Source organism: Bacillus rossius, chromosome 8, assembly GCF_032445375.1.
Source record: "Bacillus rossius redtenbacheri isolate Brsri chromosome 8, Brsri_v3, whole genome shotgun sequence".
Lineage (NCBI taxonomy): Eukaryota > Metazoa > Arthropoda > Insecta > Phasmatodea > Bacillidae > Bacillus > Bacillus rossius.
The window spans coordinates 18,274,076-18,297,853 of NC_086336.1; the positions used below are offsets into that span (position 1 = coordinate 18,274,076).

A 23,778-nucleotide genomic window follows, 5' to 3' on the forward strand; every position below is an offset into this window, starting at 1 on the left:
AGCTTCTCAGGTTCGCCATCTTGTTCGACTACACGAACCTGCTGTACTTTCCGGGACAGTTCCTGAGCGGGAGAGCGACACACCTGCGCTAGGCTAGATCCCCCTCTACCACACAACTGAGCAGCCGGGACTCTAACCACGCCCAACAGGATCAATCCCGGCGACATCACCGTAATACTTCTAGTCTTGTCTCAAACGCTTCAACATGATGCTTCACTTGGAAGTCATGATTCCACTGTAATTTTTTCTGCAGGTGCTTGCATACGTACAGTTACCAACAGACGAATGGGCAGATGTTGCTTTGTAGTGTGCGAGTTCCTCGCCACTGGGTAGACTGACTTCACGGCCCGGTCTGTTGCCAGGCGACAACGGTACGGCATGGCGGCATACAGGCGGACGTAAAAACATTTGGTCCTTTACACTCCATAGCCGATGCTTGTACAACAGCCGATAGCGTAGTCAGACCTGCGCGCGCATCTCTTCCTTCCTTGTTTGGCTAACTGTATGCCACGGCACATCTGTTGTTTACAGAAGTTGAAACAGACTTTGTGGTGTCATGCCCAACTTTTTTTGTGCCTGCGGAAATTTCGCACTAACTGAAATTAACAGATGTGCTATTCAAGACTGAGGCAGTAAAATAAACATTGCATTAAATGAATTCGCTCAATATGAAGACATGCTAAGTGAGGGGATTGGTGTACCTTCCATGTTTCAATGTTTTAACAGTAAGATATTTTAGTTTTTCGTAGAATTTTATTAAAGTTAAATTTATAGAGATGATCAGGTGTATATTTAATCTGTAACACTGAAGAAGGGCCTCTTTTCTGAACGAAAATAATAAATTGCTTTTATTTATTTTCAGAGATATTTTTCAAACATTCTCCAGAAAAGTGCTGTGACACGGTACTTCAAAATTTTATTTTTAGTGAGTAATTAGGATTGGTTAGTATAATTCAGAATATTGCAGATGGTTTGTTAGGTTAAAATAGCAACATATAAAATACTTTAAATAGTGTGGCTGGTTGATTAGGTTTGACCTAATACTTAAGATCATTATGAACTACCAATTTAAAATATAACTAGGTAACTTAATAAACCATCCTTACTGTTTTAATATATAAATATTTTAATGTAGCTACGCTAACCATTTGTTCACACCATCTTATAGTACTTTTTATGTAGCAACCTAACCAATTGTTCACACAATGTCATAGTACTTTTAATGTACCTAACCCAACCACTTGTTAAACTGAGTAAATTACTTTAAGTATTAAAATACCATATTAGAGAATTAATTTTAAAAAAATTAAATAAAAGAAAGCATTTTTTTTTGGAAAGGAGGCTTTTTCTTCAGGATTACCTAAGTACTTAAGTTTCAAGTCACAGTGTATATAAAACAATTTTTAAGGAAATAAATTGTAAAAATGAACAATTGATACTGAATTTTATAAATAATGTTAAATTTTTTACACAGATTTTTTGCACTGTTTTATGGTTTAGTAAAAACTTTTTGCACCGCTTTTGCCTTATTTTAATACAGCTTTTGATCAATTTTATTTACCGTTTTTCAGGGTTCCTACTTATTACCCCTATTACCCTGATTATCCTGGTTTTCGACTGTCCGGATAGAAGAGCTTTAACTGTAGTCATAAAAATGCAAAATCTTATATTGTGCCAATCAAACTGACTGCATTTTTTATTATGTCACTTCAACCCATGTAATTTAACTCACTTCTAAATCTTTGCATATCTTTACACCAATTTTTGCTATTAGAAATTAGCAAAATATAAAATCTGTGCATACTCTGTAATACAGGTTTATAATCCACAAACCAAAATACTGAAGGAAAAAAAAATACAATTCTTTATCATAGCGTTTATTTTTATTACAGTAATGGAAAATTAAAAATACCATAGATTCAGAGAGTTTTTGATTAAGGAGTGTAAACCTGTATAGAATAAAATACCTTAAGGCTATTTAGAACAATATACAATTACTATAAGATAATGGAATTAACTATTAACGTATAATTATTATCTACCTTGCAATATAATAAAATAAAAATTGAATTTAAACTATGTGCAGGATTACAATAATTTGATAACTAAAAAAAAAAGCATGAACATTTTGTTTTTGCCTCATAAGTAAACATAAATATTTAAATAATGGCAAAATAAAAATTGTAATACCTGAACTTGCATCATTGAACGCTCCACAGTTCTAGAGTGGCTCGACTCCAGTCGACTCCTGAACAACAACGCAGCCATTTGAAGGCTCCAAGACTGAGGGTTGGCTAGAAGGCACTGAGCAACATTTTATTTAATAATTAGAATGTGGAATCATAACCTCTGCTGTTAGAATAAAAATTTCAGGATGAATTTTATCTAATACTACACCATCTATACTAGCAAACACTAACACAGAACGTCAAAACATAATTGTGCACACTTCACAAAAAAAATGATTTTGTCATTAGATTAATTTCTAATTTTTAACAAATTACTAAACCTGGTAAATTAATTGAATAAGCATTATCTTCATATATTCATTTATTGTTTTTACTAACTTATTCATCTAACCTTAAATACTTTAGATTTATGACATTTTATAAACTTTGAATTCATCTTGCTTTATTAATACTCTTGCATATATTCAGTCATTCTTTTTAATATTAGTATTTCCTTTGATTAGAAGTAATATAATATGGTATAGTTTTATTTATAGTTTTAATTTTATCATTGTAGTATTTTTTATTTCTTTGTTTGTACATTAACCTGTGTTATTGTTTTGTTAGTGTATGGTGTTTATGTATGTTGTACCTACCAAATAAGGTTTTTTCCTTCTACTGTAGATAGGCATGTTACAATTAAATAAATAAATAAATAAATAATTTTAAGGACATCCTTAGTATGAATACAATACAAACACAGAGAGAAAATCAAACACTTACCACCAAGTACCTATGCATTTGCAAATTTTTTTAATAGCAAAGCAATGCCAATGATATAGGGGAGTGTACAGTTTATATTTGTGATAAAACCAATCACAGATTTTTATGTTTTAAAAAGAATAAACATGAAACTTCAAATCCCAAGAAGAGTTCTTAACAGTGAGGAGCCTACATGAATTTCTGCGAAAGTAAGCCATTTTTGTAGTTAAACTTGTTATATTCATTGTATAACCAAATGACACTTTTCTAAAATTATAATACACAAAATACACTTGGTTATAAATACAGGGCAGTAACAAATCTACAGCTTACAGCAGTTATAACAAAAATGTGTCATACATAATGTAATGTGATGTGTAGGGCCTGGAAAATTTCGGTGTTTTCAGTATGAAAAAAGCGGTACTTTCAAATTAGAAAAGCGGTGGTTTAAAGTCGGTATTTTCGTTATGCAATGGAAATTTTACCGGTATTTTAAATGTTGACTAAATTGTGCAGTTATTGAATATAATAGTTTACATATTTAATAAACAATCCATGTATACTAGGAATAGACTAATATGCATAATAACAGCCAATTAAATCCAAAAATGTTACACAAAAAAGACACGCTATAGATGTTTGCAACTACAAACTTTCTTTTTTTTTTTCGGCTGCCGATGCCACATGCTTAGCCGACTTTAGGTGTTTGTCAATGGAATCTTTTCTTTCCAATGAAACTTTACAGTTGCAAAATTTGCACATCACTGTGCTATTGTCAGTACAATAAAACCCATGTTTCTGATACTAATATGCTCAGTCTCGAGCACTCAAAGTATTATTGGGCATTTTCAAACTAGACAGAAATATGTTGCAACATACTACATACAGTCTGTTATGAAAACAATCAACTAAACTTGGCGCGCAAATAAATATCAGCAGTGGAATGCCACTACGTAGGGAACGCTGTCGCGGCTCGTGACGTCAACAACAGATGCTGGCTGCATGATAGTCACGCATGCCCGCACACTCCCAGTCTCGCTGTGCAGACTAATTTCGTACCTACAAAATCATTATTTGCTTATTCTCTTGCTATTTACGAAGTTACATAAAATAAACAACTACGGTAAGATAAATTTGTTAGCCGCTAACATATGTGTTTAGCTTTACACAAAACAAAACTTCTCACAGTCTGGGAATCATTCGCTTACGTGAGAAGTTAGTAGAAGCTATGTTGGCTAACCTGGACAAACCAGGTTTGTTTTGTTTACATTTTACAGTATATGATGCAACTTGGATAAATACAAGATATTAGATTATTCTTTGGCTTTTATATAATATTTTATACACTTTTCGCAAAATACAATAAACGCGTTCTCATATCCAGCCAAGTGTGCATGGTAGTTTAGAATTCGGCATTATATTATTTTTATTTTTCGAAGAATACAAAAGTTTGAGTTTGCTTGCATTCAATAAATACGGTATTGGCATAATGGAGTGGAGGAACACGGGGTTGCCACTTGAACAAACCCCGGCGCACAAATGAGAAGAAACTTAGTGCGAACTATACCCGAGATCAATTTTGAGCATCAAAACCATACACGAACACGGCTTATGTAAAAATAAGGTAATTATGCTGAAAAACAAGACTTGGGTTAAAGGATACTTTAACCTTGCGTGAGTATTAGTGATCTGCAAATACAGTAGAATCCCGCTGATGCGACCCCTCACAGTTTCCGGATAAACGGACTTATAAACGGAATGGTCGCAATAAAGAATTCGGGCCAATTTTTACCTTTCCCCCCCCCCCCCCCCCCCCCAAATATATCCAAATACATAAAAAAATCGCCTTTGTTCACATATATTTCATATTCAAATAGTCTATGGTGTAAAAAAGACAACTTTTTAAATTCATATTACACCTCTGACTCGCATATCCCGAACAATGGGTTCCGATAAATACTCGCGCTAAGTGAATTCGCGTCACGCGAGTTCGGCTATGCTAGCTGGCTGGTGGTTATTTTCATTTAAAATGTGGCGAAGGAACTTGTGTGGATCAGGTAGAAAACATTCTGCTATAAATGAAAGATATAAGAACAATGCTATCGTGAAATGCTGTGACATGTTTTTGGAGTAGATAACCACAGCGACAGACCGACAGGATGCGCTACCGCCCTTGCTGTCAGCGATGTTTATTTTAACAGCTCAAGCAATTAACTTTTCCACGTCCCTTCACAGCATAAAAAAAAAGAAGAAAAAAAACACATTGGGATGCAGATGGAAAAGTAACTATGCAGTAAAATAAATATATTTACGGCCCAGCTAAATTTTTCTATTCCATAAAATTTGAGGTATTAGTGATTTTTCAGCAGAAACTGCTGTAGAACTAATAAACAAATTGTATCATAATAACTTAAACTTATAAAGTATTTATTAACGGCGAAGGACAGTCGTATAAGCCCATAAAAATATTTATTTTACCGAGAATGGACTATACAACCTGGCTTTTGTTGCACGCGATGTGGGAGGGGAGGAGGATGCTGACAGTTTCTCACGCAGAAGGTTGAAATAAGGGAGGGAATGTGTTGAAATGTTAGTTGGAAAAGAGGGGGGGGGGGTGTTTTTACATGGTTTGTGGCTCTGGGAGGGATGAGACTTGAAGAATTAGCAGGGATTGGGAGAGGTAAACGTCACGTCGCGTCATGTCACGTATGACGTCAAGCCGCCGCTACCGCCAGCCTGGCCGGACGAGTTTCGTGTGGGTAGGTAAGATAACATGACAGCTGAGACGGCTTTTCGTGCGATAGTGGACGGGCTGAGCTCGGCTAGACACTGCCACGTGGACAGTCTAGAGGGGTGGTATCTATTTTTAGCCATCTTTTGTATGCCTGCCTGCTTACAGTACAGCTTTCGCCAAGATCAACATGAACACATAGCGCCCAACAAAGTGTAACAGACTTGTTTTTCAGCCGATTTTACTCAAATTTTCGACTTTCTCTGCTCAAATTTTTCACGGTTTCTCAAAAAACGGTCGTATAAACGGAATGGACACATCAGAGGGGGGTCGCATCGGCGGGATTCTACTGTAATGGTACTTTTCGGGGATATATTCGCAGTGTAATATAGAAATGTTGTGGTTTTCGCGAATGTACTTACTTTTCGCGTTTTCATGCGAAATTCGCGCAAATTTTCGCAAAATTTGCGATCGCGAAAAATTCCAGGCCCTAGTGATGAGGCATGTTGAGTATCAATTAGGGATGGGTCGGTACCGGTTCTCGGTTCCCGGTTCCTACGGTTCTCAGCATTTTAACCGGCATCGAGAACCGCAGCTAAAATGTCGGTGCCGGTACCGGCAGTATAGCAAAACCATTTACGAAAATAGTCCTTCACTACAACTTAACTGCAGCATGAAATGGCTTAACTCACGTTCAATTCACATATGAATTATTTTTTTGGACTTCTGTGGAATAATATTCATCTCTAACTATAAAATAAATACACGTGAAAATATTTAATGTTCTCGTCACATCAGTAAACAAAGTACGTTATACAATCAAAACATAACAGTTGAAGGTGCCATAGATGTATGTAGTTCATAGATGTGTGCAACTCTATTACGTGCCTCAGCAGAGATGTGAGAACAGAAAGACGCCATGTTTGTTTTAATTTTTTTTAAAAATAGGTAGTTAATTGAGTTATTGACATGTAAGTAAGGGTGACTGGTGTATAAAGAACAATTAAAAGAATATTTGTTTAGTAGAATTAATGATTGATTTAAAATTTTCCGTAATAATTTTTGGCATTCTAAAATTTTATGCATTTTGTGCAGTGCTTTGGACTGCCATCTAGCGTAATGGCTAGTAACTTTCTCTTTTAGGTAAACGGGATTGCTTTAAAGGGGGAAGTTTTTAGTAAAGTGGTGTATGGATGTGTAGATGTATTTTACTATTGGCTGGTCAAACGAAATGCTTGTTGACACTTCTAAAGTATAATTATTCTAGCCAAATAGAACAAATTGTGTAAGAAATGGCATCAGAAGTGTGGCAGTAATTTACTGTTGATTGTGCAAACAAACTGAATACAATGTAGGCAATAAGTTTGATGGACAATTTAATATTTTAATTCTTTGAAAGTTCACCATCATTGCATTTATTTCCATTATTGTAACATTTTCTTTTTATTCCTATGTTTTAAAGGAGGGTGTATGTAGATTTCTTGAGGTAATTACTAGATTGATAGAGTAAATTTTAGTTTTATTAAGTGTTCTCTATATTATTTCGAATTTATTTTTTTATTAATACTATTACATTGTTAATAGGTTGGTGTGTTTACTGTAGCTTGAAACAGTGCTTTTTTTGTAGCCAAAACCATAAATAGTTTATTACTTACAACACCTCATAAATAATGTGTGAATAATATTTATTTTATTGTTTAAGTCAGAACCGAGAGCCGAGAACCGATTTTTAAGAACCGGTACCGAACCGAGAACCGGGAAAAAACAGGAATTGACCCATCACTAGTGTCAATCAATCAAATAGATGACCAAAACTGTAGCGAAAAATTTTATGAAATTATAAATTTTTCTAAACAAGAATCTGGTAAAAATATAATTATAAACATTGAATCAAGCTAACTTACCGATAAATATGGTAACAATTCTTCTTCTGCCACTTTATCTTTTGGCTGAGACTTTTGGGTATGAATGCTGTATCAACAATAACACTCAAAATTAGAATAGGTATAAAATTAGAATAATTATATTACTGTACACTTTGTCTTGCTATAATTTTGCAATTTAAAAAATTTCAAAATTCAAATCTTTCCAGAAGAACAATCTTGTGAATAATAAAAATTGGGTCCAATATGATGGGTAGACTTGAGCCTTAAAGTGTAATTCAGGCTGCAGTCTGTATCTTCACGGAACTGAAAGCCATTTCTGATCTTTTTCATTGGCTGATTTGACTTGACTTTAACCCTTTAAATGTTTTATTCATAAACTAAGTTTAAATAATCAATATATATTGAAATTTTATTTATATAATTACATGTTAAAAGTACAATATCTTAAGGAATGGTAATAGGAAAGGCATAAAGAAAAAATTTAAATAATAACTTCAGAGGTTATCAGTAGAGACCCCGAAAAATGGTGAAGCGCGAAATTCACGAAATAACGAAAAAAAATTGATACTTCAAACGAATTTTGCGACTTTCCTTTGATTTTGACATAGTCGCGAAATTCACGAATTTTCGCGCGAAGTTCACGAATTTTCGCGCGAAATTCACGCTTTTTCGCACAAAATAATGTCCTTATGTCGTAAGTTCTATTTATTTACGCCATCATAAACATAGGCGTGAAATAAACATAGACTGAAAGACTAGTGCAGTGATATCTTCGTTTTGACACGTTACTGAAATTCACGTATTTTTATTACTCTGTTTACAAACAGTAAATATTGCCATCGCAAATGAAAACAAAAAGTAAAAATTGTCAACAATCGATATGCTCGCACTACCAACATAACAAATTGACTCCACAGTTTTCGTGTTTTGAATAATGGTCGTTTATGCCGCAAGGCGCACTGGTGTCGATTTTTCTAACCTAATTTAATCGCATCGAGCTAAGATGGCAGTCATTTTTGCGTGCACATATCTATGAGTGTTTACAACTACCGTCCACATTTTGTAAGTTTTGTGATACAATTGAATTTGTGGCTAAGATGCCGAAAATTTCGACAATGTTTGATCGCGAAAGAGAGATAAAATCTGATAATAATATATTTTTGATCAGCGGGACAAAATTATGATGTGCAAGTTCTGCAACGTGCGGGTTGATTGTACACACAAATACACGTGCAAAAAGCATGTGGCAAATGACACACACAAAACAAAACAGACAATTATTTTGTCAAGCATTCTACCGTGTCTAAACAAATCTAAATAGGCGACAGCGTGAATAAAGCAAACAAGCTTTAAAGTGCAGAAAACAAGAATTTTTTTTTCTGATTTTGTTAATATGATGCTGTAAGTTAACATTCCTTTGGAAAAAGCTGATCATCCAGCTATGAGGGAATGGTGTAACACCCATGTTGAAGGTTAGCCTTATTTATTTAGAAATGTTTTCCCCTCTAATAAAAGTTCATAAGCATATGTAGGCCTACTATATTATCAATTAACTTACCTTTACTTCAAATAAATATGCAAGTACCTCAGATTAACAAACACATAAATAGGATGGATTGCATTGTGAAATGGTAAGCACACCACAATATATTTTTGACTGATTGATTGATGGTTTGACTCTGTAATCCAGCAGTACCTAATATAGAAAAGGTTAGGTTAGGTTTGGCTAAGAATTGTTTTGAATAAATTAGCCCATTAATATTTTCAGCGATAACCTTATAAATGCTACCTATTTATAAGTATATTGTAAGTTATGTATACATTTTAGGTGCTGGGGATTTGCCATCATCAGCCAACACTCTTAGAGAAACTTATGTCCCAAAAATTGGCCAGGCATAATTTTTTCACAATTGTTTGGGGTCTCTACTGATTGCTTATTTTTACACCGATTTTTTGCACCCCTTATTTATTTTTACACAGGTTTTTTGCACCGCTTTTGTGATTTTTTTGCACCGCTTTTGTCATTTTTTTACACCGAAATGAGCCAGTTTTATTTACCATTTTCTGGGGTCCCTAGTTATCAGTGTTAATTTTTTTAATTTACCTTATTTTTATTTCCTATAATATATTTCTTTAAATATTTTCATCGAATATAGAATCCTCCAAATAATGATTTGATGGTATTTGAGGATTTTGAGATTTTACTGGCCCATCCCTAGTGAAAATGTTAAAACAGAACCATAGGATATTTTCACTCTTGAAAATTTTCAGTTGTACAAATATAAAATAATATAAAATAAAAAAAAAATCTACAAATGAAAATTAAGTCTTCTGTATTGCAATATGAATACTTACAATTTGCTTAAAACAACAGCCTGTTCTAAGGGCGTTAACACCGGATATTCACCATCAGCTTCATTCAGGAAATTGACTTGGTTCAGGCGTACTTCATCATCAAGATTAAGATCCTACAAGAAAAACAGTGCTACATACTGCAAGACCTTACTGTATGTATTAAAATAATCATGTAATAGAAAACAAGCAAATGGTAAATAAAATGTACTAGTACTTGTAAGTGAAGATGTGATGCCCCACACACTAACTGGAACCAGAAACAACCCACTACAGCCGAGCCCAGGTTCACCTGTTCAAAATGTCTTTATTTATTTATTTTTTTATTTTTATAACACACAAAAGAAACTATAGATTACAAAATTAATACAAATTTACACCAGCTAAGCAATGAATTTTGGCCTCAACACTGATTCAAACTGCAATGCAATTCTGCTATATTAAAAGCAGTTAAAATACAACAAACAGTAAGTGAAAACCAACTTCCTGTAGTTTACAAATAGTATGGTTGAGAAAACCTCTGTTTTATCTGTTAAGTCAATTTTTTTTAAATAAAATATATAAATAAAAATTTTAATTTCAGTCAGTAATGGTTATATTAAATTTACAAAAAAAAAAAAAAGTGTTATTGAAACATTAAATATTTTGTATTGGCCTGATCTTTTTGCTCCCAACAAAATTCTCACTAGCTGTGAAAGAGCATAAAGAGATATTGTTCTCGACATTAAGATTTCATATGTCAGAGCAGATTGGTTGTTTCAAACAATAAAAATACAAATTAATTAACCAAAACTCACTAACTACATTCATGAGTTAAAGTTACTTCATAAAAATGTTATGTCATAAAATCTATCAGAAAAGTCAGTGCATCATTTATCTAAGCAACCCCTTTTTTACCACTAAGAAAAACCATTCATGGCAGAGGTAACTTTACTTAAAATAACTTTTATGTTTTACTAAAAAGAGTTTTTTTTTAAAATCAGTGTTTTCAGTTATATAACTTTTATGTCTCAATATCTATGATTATAATTACATTACGAATATTCACAAAATTACTCCTACCCAATGACGCAATGACGTATACCAAGAGCTAAGATGTTTACACTTCAAAAATGTTTTGTAATGATATCCTAAACAAAATGTTTGCAGTGTTTGTGTTATTAAGTTTCAAAATTTACAATGAATGTACATAATTATTTTTTTACACTTCTGACAATGGTATATATTTTCAGCCATAACATTACACTGCCAACACATCCAACACCGCTGTTACCTAGATAGTCTACAGTTTTTCTCCATGACCTGCAAATGTACACATTAACTAACTGTCACAGCTAATATAAACCACCTCACCTTAGGTAAGAACTGGGGTCTGATTGGCAAAACACTATTTGGTCTTTCGACAGACACTTGGAGCTTCAGCTGGGCCACTGCCTTCTCTTGAAACTTGGTTCTCTTGCCCAAAGCACCTATAAGACAGAACACAAACAACATGGAGTGAAGCAACAGAATATTCACATGAAACAATAACTAAATAAGGTGAAAGGTCTTTAATCCAGGACTCTATGGTTTAGCACATTCTGTAATCTGGTACCAGATGAGCCTATTTGATATTTTCGGCTGTTCAATTTGGCCTCCAGGTCGCCTCACTGCATTTTCAGTTCTCTCAGAGTTTATCATTGCAGTCGGTTTTCATTTCAGTAGTGTTTCCTGTTTTATAACAGACTATATTTCACACCTATATAAACAATAATTATTTTTTTAAAAAAACAACAATGCTTATTAAGAGTCTGTTTTTATTGAAATTTTTTTAAATTCAATTTGAATAATAAAATATTAAAATTAACATTTTAAATTTAATATTTTAATTATTTTTTTAATTACTGATTTGTCATCCATAAATACAGCAAGTGGGCAAGATGATTTATCCATAAATTTAGATTTTTTTTTCTGCACAAAAGTACATACATGATTTTTAGATGTAACAAATAGTCTACAATTATGATTTAAATATTGTACTCTTTTTTATTTGACTGTATTTTGTATAAAATTTCTTGGATTTCTGTGAAGTGTGAAAAACATAGTTTCACTGCATGTTTAAATATGTATGATTATAGAAAAATATTTTATATTCATGAATAATTGGCTATTGATTTTAAATTTGATTAGAATGTAAATGAACACTATTCGCAGAAGCTTAATAGTATTCCTGATAAAACTATATTGACATTTGATAAATCGGCACAATCGCAGATTCGGAATGAGCCTTGTGCAAGTAAAGTAGGTTCCAGCGAAATTCCTTTACTCCAAGGTGATGTATGAAACTGAAATCATATCTACAGTAGAACCCTGTTATAACGAATCTGAAGGGAGTAGTTTATATGTTCACTATAGAGAGGAAACTTTATATCTGGGAAAACTTTTATATTGGCAATACATACTCAAAAGCAAAATCTTAACTACACATAGGCCTAAGCCAAGAAAAGAACGAATGGAAATACTCAAAGCAACAGTTTTATGAGAAAATGCAGATATTATTTTTAATGAACTATATATGTACAAACTTTCTATTACCTAATGGTTCTTGGACATCGGCGTATTATCCTTTTTTCAGGCATTTAATACTCTGTGACGTTTTCGCAGCTTGATAAAGAAGATTGTTCAGCTTGTTTAATATTGTACTTAATGTGGATGTTGCAATTCCCAGTTCCTTTGCTATTAACACGTGCGGGACAGTGGGGTTGGAGTCTATCTTTTCAATAATGTCCAGTTATCTCGCACAGATAATGCCTTACGTTTTTTACCGCGTGTTTCACCCATTTTTATGTACGTATTTCTTATTGAAGCACATTTGCAGCTTAATAACACAAAATTCTTTTTACCGTCAAAAGTAAATAAACGAAAAATAATGAGTCTGGCACATCAAAGATCACTACGTATCATTTAGTATCACAGTTGCTAAATTTGGAACGATATTTTCTCACTTTCTATGGAAAAATTTAGTCCACAGAGTTCTATCTAGTGGTAGTCTTACGAACCTTACTCCATGGAGGTAAGAAGTTAGGGAGTGGTTGTTTGGCGTGGATGCTGAAGTCATTTTGCTTTTTGGGACACGCCCACTAATGCGACCAAAACAAACGGCGAATACAAGTTTGAAATGGTGTTTTTAATGAAATAAAACAATGTCGTGTTGTGCTTATGGTTGTACGAATAGGCTAGCGAAAAAGCAGACGGGAATTACATTTCACAAGTAAGTTTATATCAAACCAGGAGCTTCTATTATTGAAGTGGTGAGATGAATAAGAGAAGACAAGACATGTCTCAAGAAAGATGAAATAGTTATAGAAGCAGGTGAAAATTACGTGTTCAAGAAAGAATCAAAAAATTTGTGTTGTGCTTATGGTTGTACAAATAGGCTAGCGAAAAAGCAGACGGGAATTACATTTCACAAGTAAGTTTATATCAAACCAGGAGCTTCTATAATTGAAGTGGTGAGAGGAATAAGAGAAGACAAGACATGTCTCAAGAAAGAAGATGAGATAGTTATAGTAGCAGGTGGAAATTACGTGTCAAAGAAATAATCAAAAACTGTGTATCTCAGTTTGAAATATGTATTACCTTCATTATGTAACACAAAAGTGGCGGTATGTACAATCCCACACAGATTTGACTTGATGGATAACTCATGTGTAAATATAGGGATAAGGAAAACTAATGAAAAAATTCTGACTCTGTTGTAAGTACAATTTTGTACGAGTAGGTATCTTTTGCTGATGACACAAATCTTATAACTGCAGAAAATATATTGGAATTAAAAAATAAAACTGAATTTGAAATAATTAACTTGAATAAGTGGTTTGATGCAAATAATTTAAAACTTAATATAAATAAAACAAAATTTATTAAATTTGGTAATAAAAGACTGCTCGATCAAGTATTATCTGAATTTCAGAATCAAGCGATAAGTCAAACTGAATCAACAATTCTTGGGCTTACATATTGATGATAAATTAAAATGGAATGAACATATCAATCAAACTATTCATAAATTAAGTAAAGCTTGCTACGCCCTCAGAATTCTTAGCCAAATTATAGACAGAAATTCTCTACGAACTGCATACATTGCACTTTTTCACACACACATGGTATATGTAATTGAAATATGGGGTAAGTGTAATAATAGTATTAAAATTTTTAGATTGCAAAAAAAAAGCCATATGTATTATATGTTTAGCTGATACAAGAGCCTCATGTAAACCTTTATTTACTGAGTTGAATATATTCCCTTTTTTTTTTCGTAATATATTTATAGGTTGCTCTTATTTGTAAAATTGTAAATAATTTTGTAGAATCTGAACATACTGGACCATATATCACAAGATATAACTATAAACTGAAACCAAAATTCCACACTTAAGAGGTATAACACTATTTAATAAACTACCTAAAGATATTATATTACTACAAAATTTTAATGAATTCAAAAAAGTTGTTAGAGAATACATCAAAGGAAAAAAAATATTTATTTAGCTGGTGAAATAACACCTTGTAATGACAATATAAATAATATGTAATTTGCTATATAATTAATAGGACACCCTACAAATGATTCAGAGTATATTAAATGGAAAATATGTACTGTTTGTTGTGTTGTGTAAATTGTGAAAATTATAAAATTTTTGATAATTTGTTGAAAGTGTAGATTAGCAAAATTCATTATAATTGTAAACTTGATTATTTTATTGCAATTTTAACTATGTTTAATTTTTGTTTATAATGTGACAAGGTCGATATCCCTTGAACTGTTGGCTCATGTAGGGATCTGCAGATGGATTGAAAAAAATAAAAAAAATGAAATAAAATAGATTGTGTTATCTGCATGAAACCATAATATATTTTCCATTGATTTTTGTTGTCCAAATTATATACATTTATGTAATGTCTTGTTATTTGTTAATAAATTATAGTTTTTACTTCAGTACGTCTTGTTTTGTAGTTGATTTCGCATAATTTCACCCTATTTTAAATTTGCAACACTGTGCTACCAGCTTGCTTTTACCAAAGCCCAATAATGTACCAATTTTATCGTCGATGATTATAAGACTTAACTTAAAAAATATGGTGAGGAAATGGATGAAGAGAAGTGATTTAATCTGTAAAACATTTCACTTTTAGTTTTATGCAGTGTGGTTTAGTATCATTTTGTTCTAAAATTCCCTCGGCGTAACTTTTCCGTAATTAAAGTAATAAAAATCAATTTCGAAAATATTTCTTTCGAAGTAGTCAAATATGGATAGTGTTTGATTAGGCTAGGTTAGTAACAACACTAGATTGTAGGTTAGGTTAGTATAGCTACATTAAAAATGCTGTAAAATATTTTTAGTGTTTTTCAGGAATTACCAATTTAAGATGTACCAGTTGCCAGAGGGAAATGCTGAAAATTCATTAAATGCACAGAAAGATAGAGGTGGACTAACATACCCGTCTAAGGACGTGCAAAGTATTTGTAAGACGAAAAGACATTTTTTTCCTCTTTGAATCAGCATATGCATGACATGTCCCCATTGTATAATCATATTGTTTCAGGGTTCGTACTGTAAGTGTTTTCAGAATTTTCCCTTTTCTTCTGTTATTTTTCAGACAGCTCCAAGGATGAGCGACCAAAATTTCAAAAGGGTGTGCCACCGTTGGGTGATCAAAAATTCTATAAGTATTTTCAGAATTACTCTATGGAGTATATTTCCTAAAATGCCAATATCTATAATGTAAAATGTGGTCTAGTTGGGCGCCGTGAAAACTCTATAAAGTACTAGTGCTGTGATTGTGTATGTAGCACAACTACTAACCTCTACAGAATATTAACTAAAATATGTCTTGTTGTGTTGATAGTGAAAATAAATTATTCTCAAGTTGTATGTACTGGTGTAGTTTGACTCAGTGTGAATACCAAACAATAAAATGTCGTATAATTCCTTAGCAGTATGTCTCCTTTTCTTTGGTGTAAGTATTCTGACCTTAAAATCAACAAATATAAGTAGTGTGTTTAAAAGCATTAACTTCTCTATGACTGCTGATCTCAGTGTAATAAAAACTAATTATTCTTTCAAGACAATCCAAGCTAAATATTTCTGTCTATCTGGTTTAACATACACATGATATGTAAGTATGGTTATCAATCGGAAAAATAAAATATAATGAAAATTTAACTTTTTACTAGGGTCAAAATCATGGTTGTATGGGTGACAATACTCTTTTGCAACATATCCAACTGTAACATGAAAAGTGACAGAGTCAATGATTAGCAAGCAACATACAAATACCTTTGAGACAATTATTCATGTTTAAATAGGTTTTTCATTAAACAAAATTTCAATATCCGTTATACTTAAATGTCTTTCAGAACTAATTACGTTTTACGTAATTGTATCACTGAATAATAGTTTGGTTATCAGTCAATATTTTAAATATTATTGAAACACATTTTAACTGGCAAATTAGTCTTTTCTTTGTTTTTACTAGCTCAGTCTCTTTCGGTAGATCAAACTGTCTCAAGACTTCTGGACCTGGGGCTATTCTTTAAACATTCAAGACAATTAATGACTTTAACAGATTTTAACTTTGATATCGTACATATTACTGATCAATGTCAGTTAACCAGGTCCAGTATGTACAAGCTACAAGTCTTTACGTAGTTAAGTAGTATTAAGTTGTTTTTGCGAGTTTCAAATTAGGTCTTGATCGTAAACATCATAGTTTAAGATATCTTGCCATTAAAATAGGACAGGTAACTTCTCGCTGTTCTTGTTAATTCGGGGATGGGGCAAACAAACCTCGTCGCGTCGTTACAATACCAAGAGGCTGTGGAAAACCTCTCCGAACCCCTGTCTCTCCTCCGATGTTGCTGGTTAGATCTCACTCTCCTCCGATGTCGCTGGTTGGGTCTCCGTCTCGATGCACCTCCTCTCGTGCTGCTTGTACTCCAGCAGGACTGGCGTCGGTCACCTGGAGTCGTCTAGAAGGATGATGTCCTCCGGTACACCGTCTAGGATGCCGTCTACCGCTGTCGAACTCCTTCCATATCGAAGATTGATAGTCCTTTTCTTCGTTTCTTCTTAATTCGTCGTTGATCCAGTTCTATTTATGCTGTTAGTCAAAACTTATCGTCGTCGTCGATTCTTTAGTAGAGCTTCGAACATCGGTAACTACCTCTTCTTCATTGTGTAGTTCCGGTATTTATTATAAAATCATCAATTTCACGTAGATTCTAGCTATTCAGTCGTCGTACCAATGTTTTACGTGATATTCTTACATTCATTTATGACTAAATCACGGAGCTCTTTCTCTCTAATCCTTCTCCCATGATAGTAGAACAGAAACTAAAGTTCCAATTTGTTTTAAACAGTCAAAGCTTTCTCTATTGAACACTCTCCGAAATCACACTGGAAATACTAAATTCTTTAAATAAAATATATGCGCAGTCGAGAGTCCAATCACATATACTCTTTCCTCAGTAATGACCCAAAAACAATATTAAAAGGTGTAAGCTCATTTCCTATTCGTCGCCGTTTAACAAATGTTTGCAAAGACATTTCATAAAATTATTACTTAGATAAAACATGAAAATACTTAAAGAGTAAAACCAAATTGACCTGACCATAGAGATACAATACTGGTAAATATAATTCATAACAGGACTAAGACAAAGTCATAGAGGTAAGAAGTAAAATAATAAACATAAAATTCATTTCTATTGAGGGCTTCTCAAATACCTCTATAGAATAGTCCCCTTCAGAAATGTGACTAACGAACTATACTCTGATATAGGTCTTAGGACCATTTCTCATCATACAAACATCTCATCTATATTCTAATTATTTGCAGAAAATTTACATTTCATATTATTGACCTTATTTACATACTTACTTGCAAACATAGAGTATTGTCACCGATATATGTCTTCAAACGGACATATGTGTAACAGTGTATACTATTCTACAGGAGTGTAATATTTCCTCAACTGCGTTATATTATAGTGTCCTATTACTTGTTTCGTTTTAATGTCAGACAGTTCGTAACAGTTACTTCTAATAATCTTCGTGATCATATATGGTCCATCGAAGAGTAGAAATAGCTTCTTAGTAACGTACTTCCAAAATTGGCTTACTGGATTCGTTCTCTTGAGTACTAAATCTCCACAATTAAAACTCATCTTGCTGGAATCTTTCTGGTATTTTCTCCGAAGATCCGCCGTGGATGTCAACTTGGCTGCGACCAACTCTTCAGTTTCCTTATGAATGATTGCAATGCATTTTTCCGAAACTTCCCAATTTTCAGTAGTTTTCGTATTTTCTGTGTCATCCATAGCAGTTACCATCCAACCTGCAAAATTCAAAATTATTTTATGGCTAGTTAGAAAGTCTACACCGAAAATTACTGGTTTAGCCAATCCTTTTACGATTAATACATTAATGTACTTGGTGCTACCTAAACCTTCTACTTCCAATAATGTCTGACGATTAATGATGGGACTAGCCCTTGCTGTAACCCCTAGAATCTTTAAACTCGGTACTGGCATTCTCGGTAATGATATTCCGGTGCTCTCTATCATGGCTACGCAGTCTTCGCTGATGCAGGATATCTCTGCGCCGCTGTCTAATAGTACAGGCACTTTAACTCCGTTTAAAGTTAACGATATCTCCGGACATAGTGCTTGTTTCGCTTGAACTTCGGTTTCTGTGGGCTCGCTGAGTAAAAATTCACGCTCGTTTTCTTTGAACATAATGGTGTGTATGCTTCGACAATTATTCTTGTCATTTGCGTCGGGATCCAATTTTATACTAGCCCCGTCTAACTTACAATTAGGGACTGACGTGCGGAGCGGGTTTTCGCCATCCCTAATTAGTTTACCGCACTGTCCTTAAATCCTCTAATTTGCTCTTGTGACAAATTAGCAAATCCATTATTTGCATTCGGTGAAATCAAAAATGTGTTATTACCTCCTTGGTTTGTATCTGAGCTTCTGCTAGATTGCATGCGCGGCCATTCCGTGTTGCTTTGCTCGTGACTTGGCGCTATAGAATATGAATTTCTTTCTCCTTGTCGCGCGTCGTGAATGGTGGTGCTAAAGCTGTTCCCTTTTTCAGACGGTACAAACGTTTGTGCATTTATGCTGTACTGACCTCCGGAATGATTATTGTAATTTGCCGATCGTTCTTTCGTTGTTCGATTTTCGCCTGAATTCTCTCTGAAATTAACTGTCCCCTCCTGACGTTTATCCTCCCACTGTGATTCATTTTCGCGTCTGTCTTGTCGCTTCTCGTTTCTACGACGATAGTACTGTGGTTTATAAAATCCGTTACCATATCGCTGACCTCGATATCTATTGTGATACCAATTACTTCCGCAGTTTTCAACGTTCAGTGTGTGAATTTGAGGTTGTTTGTGTCCGCTGTTCTGCCCTTCATTTCGGTTACGCCAGTTATTGTATAACGGTGTCTGTTGGTTCGTGTTCTTGCGCTCGTTAGTTTCTTTGTGCGTTACCGTTTTATCGAGCTTAACGAGTCGTTCATACGTTAACAGTTGTTCCTTGAAATCTACAATATTACTGTATTGCCGTCCACTAAGTTGTAATTGATAATTGAGTGGTAATTGCGAAATTATCATGGCAATAAACTCTTCGTCTTCCATACGGCAATCAAGATAACGAGTTCTCTCGTACATATCGCTGATATGCGCCTCTAAATTTTGAAATTTACGATTTTCGAATTTTTCAGAATGCAACTGTATTCGCAAATTGCTTTGGATACGAGTATTCCAAAATTGGGATATGAAAGCTTTCTGAAACGATTCGTATGCGTGTACCGAATCTTTCGCCAACTCCCACCAATAATATGCCGTGTTTTTCAAGCAGTGGCTAACGCATTTCAATTTTTCTGCGTCTGTTAACTTAAATGTGTGGCAATATTCTCCAAACTGATTTAAGAATCTTCGAGGGTTTTCATTACTTTTCCCTGAATATGTTGGAACGTCATCCAACCATTTCTTAGAAGGGTGGTGTAGTGTAAGTACCGGATCTGCTGACATAATTGCAGTACTAATATTCGCGGGATTTCGCTCGGCTTCTATCGTTATCGATTTGTTTACCGGCGTGTCTTCCTTGTCGGTATTACATTCGCTAGTGTGGTGAGTCGTTAGTTGGGGCGAGAATGTTGCGATGTGTCTGGATTCTCTTTCTATTTCCCCTATTTTCGCCTCTACCATATCTAACCTTCCTGTTAGACGCTCGCTTAAGTGTACTACTTTATCGTCAGTGCATTTACTGAATATTTCTACACCTTCAATACGAGTGTGTACACTGGAAAACTTCTGTTGCATCTCGTGCTGTGTTTCAGTTAAGTCATGCCTGATTTCTGCTGTTTCATCTGCAATCCTGCCTAAAGTGTTATTTAAGACTTGCACTAAATTGTCTAGTCTTTCGGCGTTTTCTCGCTCCTTTTGTTCCCTTTCTAACTTCTCCTCCTGTTCTATACGCTCACGTTCTTGTTTCTCCCGTTCCCGTTCTAGTTTCTCCTCCTGTTCTTTACGCTCCCGTTCTTGTTTCTCCCGTTCCCGTTCTAGTTTCTCCTCCTGTTCTTTACGCTCCCGTTCTTGTTTCTCCCGTTCCCGTTCTAGTTTCTCCTCCTGTTCTTTACGCTCCCGTTCTTGTTTCTCCCGTTCCCGTTCTAGTTTCTCCTCCTGTTCTTTACGCTCCCGTTCTAATTTCTCCTTATTCATGAACTGGAACAGTGCATCTAGGGTAACAGTTGGTGTCGGCGGCGAATGACCCAACTCCATTTCCTGCTGTGACTCCATACCAGTAGTCTCGATGTGCTGTTCTGGTACTACTTCTCTAGGTTCTCGTTCAGGACTAGAGTCAGAAGTGTCATTGCTACCTCTCAAAAAATATGACTTCCTACCTGTGTCTGTCATCTTGACAAAATAAAATTACTGTCTGTATTTTTCAAAGTGTCTTGAGTTGATCAAAAAAAAAATCATAAAATAGTCCCTAACGTTGGCTTACACGTTGTGCGCCAAAAATTCTGTAAGTGTTTTCAGAATTTTCCCTTTTCTTCTGTTATTTTTCAGACAGCTCCAAGGATGAGCGACCAAAATTTCAAAAGGGTGTGCCACCGTTGGGTGATCAAAAATTCTATAAGTATTTTCAGAATTACTCTATGGAGTATATTTCCTAAAATGCCAATATCTATAATGTAAAATGTGGTCTAGTTGGGCGCCGTGAAAACTCTATAAAGTACTAGTGCTGTGATTGTGTATGTAGCACAACTACTAACCTCTACAGAATATTAACTAAAATATGTCTTGTTGTGTTGATAGTGAAAATAAATTATTCTCAAGTTGTATGTACTGGTGTAGTTTGACTCAGTGTGAATACCAAACAATAAAATGTCGTATAATTCCTTAGCAGTATGTCTCCTTTTCTTTGGTGTAAGTATTCTGACCTTAAAATCAACAAATATAAGTAGTGTGTTTAAAAGCATTAACTTCTCTATGACTGCTGATCTCAGTGTAATAAAAACTAATTATTCTTTCAAGACAATCCAAGCTAAATATTTCTGTCTATCTGGTTTAACATACACATGATATGTAAGTATGGTTATCAATCGGAAAAATAAAATATAATGAAAATTTAACTTTTTACTAGGGTCAAAATCATGGTTGTATGGGTGACAATACTCTTTTGCAACATATCCAACTGTAACATGAAAAGTGACAGAGTCAATGATTAGCAAGCAACATACAAATACCTTTGAGACAATTATTCATGTTTAAATAGGTTTTTCATTAAACAAAATTTCAATATCCGTTATACTTAAATGTCTTTCAGAACTAATTACGTTTTACGTAATTGTATCACTGAATAATAGTTTGGTTATCAGTCAATATTTTAAATATTATTGAAACACATTTTAACTGGCAAATTAGTCTTTTCTTTGTTTTTACTAGCTCAGTCTCTTTCGGTAGATCAAACTGTCTCAAGACTTCTGGACCTGGGGCTATTCTTTAAACATTCAAGACAATTAATGACTTTAACAGATTTTAACTTTGATATCGTACATATTACTGATCAATGTCAGTTAACCAGGTCCAGTATGTACAAGCTACAAGTCTTTACGTAGTTAAGTAGTATTAAGTTGTTTTTGCGAGTTTCAAATTAGGTCTTGATCGTAAACATCATAGTTTAAGATATCTTGCCATTAAAATAGGACAGGTAACTTCTCGCTGTTCTTGTTAATTCGGGGATGGGGCAAACAAACCTCGTCGCGTCGTTACAATACCAAGAGGCTGTGGAAAACCTCTCCGAACCCCTGTCTCTCCTCCGATGTTGCTGGTTAGATCTCACTCTCCTCCGATGTCGCTGGTTGGGTCTCCGTCTCGATGCACCTCCTCTCGTGCTGCTTGTACTCCAGCAGGACTGGCGTCGGTCACCTGGAGTCGTCTAGAAGGATGATGTCCTCCGGTACACCGTCTAGGATGCCGTCTACCGCTGTCGAACTCCTTCCATATCGAAGATTGATAGTCCTTTTCTTCGTTTCTTCTTAATTCGTCGTTGATCCAGTTCTATTTATGCTGTTAGTCAAAACTTATCGTCGTCGTCGATTCTTTAGTAGAGCTTCGAACATCGGTAACTACCTCTTCTTCATTGTGTAGTTCCGGTATTTATTATAAAATCATCAATTTCACGTAGATTCTAGCTATTCAGTCGTCGTACCAATGTTTTACGTGATATTCTTACATTCATTTATGACTAAATCACGGAGCTCTTTCTCTCTAATCCTTCTCCCATGATAGTAGAACAGAAACTAAAGTTCCAATTTGTTTTAAACAGTCAAAGCTTTCTCTATTGAACACTCTCCGAAATCACACTGGAAATACTAAATTCTTTAAATAAAATATATGCGCAGTCGAGAGTCCAATCACATATACTCTTTCCTCAGTAATGACCCAAAAACAATATTAAAAGGTGTAAGCTCATTTCCTATTCGTCGCCGTTTAACAAATGTTTGCAAAGACATTTCATAAAATTATTACTTAGATAAAACATGAAAATACTTAAAGAGTAAAACCAAATTGACCTGACCATAGAGATACAATACTGGTAAATATAATTCATAACAGGACTAAGACAAAGTCATAGAGGTAAGAAGTAAAATAATAAACATAAAATTCATTTCTATTGAGGGCTTCTCAAATACCTCTATAGTACGGTCCTTAGAAGTCCTTAAAAAGTCCTTATTTTTGAATACTGTTTTTAAGGGCCCTTAAAAGTGCTTACTTTTTTACGTTTGTCGTGTTGACTTTAGAAGTTACTTTTTCCTTTGTTACGCATTGGATGTTACGTAACGGTAGTACGACTATGTTTTTATGGTACAAATATTGGGCCGAATAGCTTAGTAAATGTCGTACGATGTACCAGAATACTTTTGTTAGTGCACAAAATATACCGGAATTATCGGTTTACCGGCTTATAGTGCTCATAACTACTGAACAGAGCGCGCTGTAGTAGCTGTGTTAGTGTTTTGGCGCGTAAATGCACAAGTTTCGTTGTTTTGACTTGGTGTGATTGTTTTTTCTTGTGAGAAAGGTTATCTGCTAGTGAATTTATCTTGACCGTGATGCCGGGGAAGTATGTCTTTAACATACTTTGGCTCGAAAAAGAGCAGTACAAAAAGTGGCTTTCCCGTGACCCAGACAAGCACAAGGCAAGATGCCGATTGTGCTGTAAAGTTTTTGATATAGGGAATATGGGCGAATCGGCTTTGAAAGCACACATGGCAGGTGAGACGCGTGTATTTTTATAGGTTTTTCATGAAATTTTTTT

At 34.3% G+C, this 23,778-nt stretch overlaps 1 protein-coding gene across 1 annotated transcript in view; it reads right to left on the reverse strand.

The window, feature by feature from the left end:
* Positions 1 to 23,778, reverse strand: part of LOC134535549 (tetratricopeptide repeat protein 27) — a 186,446-nt gene that overhangs the window by 103,604 nt on the left and 59,064 nt on the right. Inside the window, exons 5-8 of the mRNA XM_063374719.1 lie at positions 11,253 to 11,368; positions 9,903 to 10,015; positions 7,566 to 7,632; positions 2,191 to 2,304 (exon numbers count right to left, since the gene is read on the reverse strand). Coding sequence (XP_063230789.1) covers positions 2,191 to 2,304; positions 7,566 to 7,632; positions 9,903 to 10,015; positions 11,253 to 11,368 — 410 coding nt within the window. The remainder of the gene's footprint in view (positions 1 to 2,190; positions 2,305 to 7,565; positions 7,633 to 9,902; positions 10,016 to 11,252; positions 11,369 to 23,778) is intronic.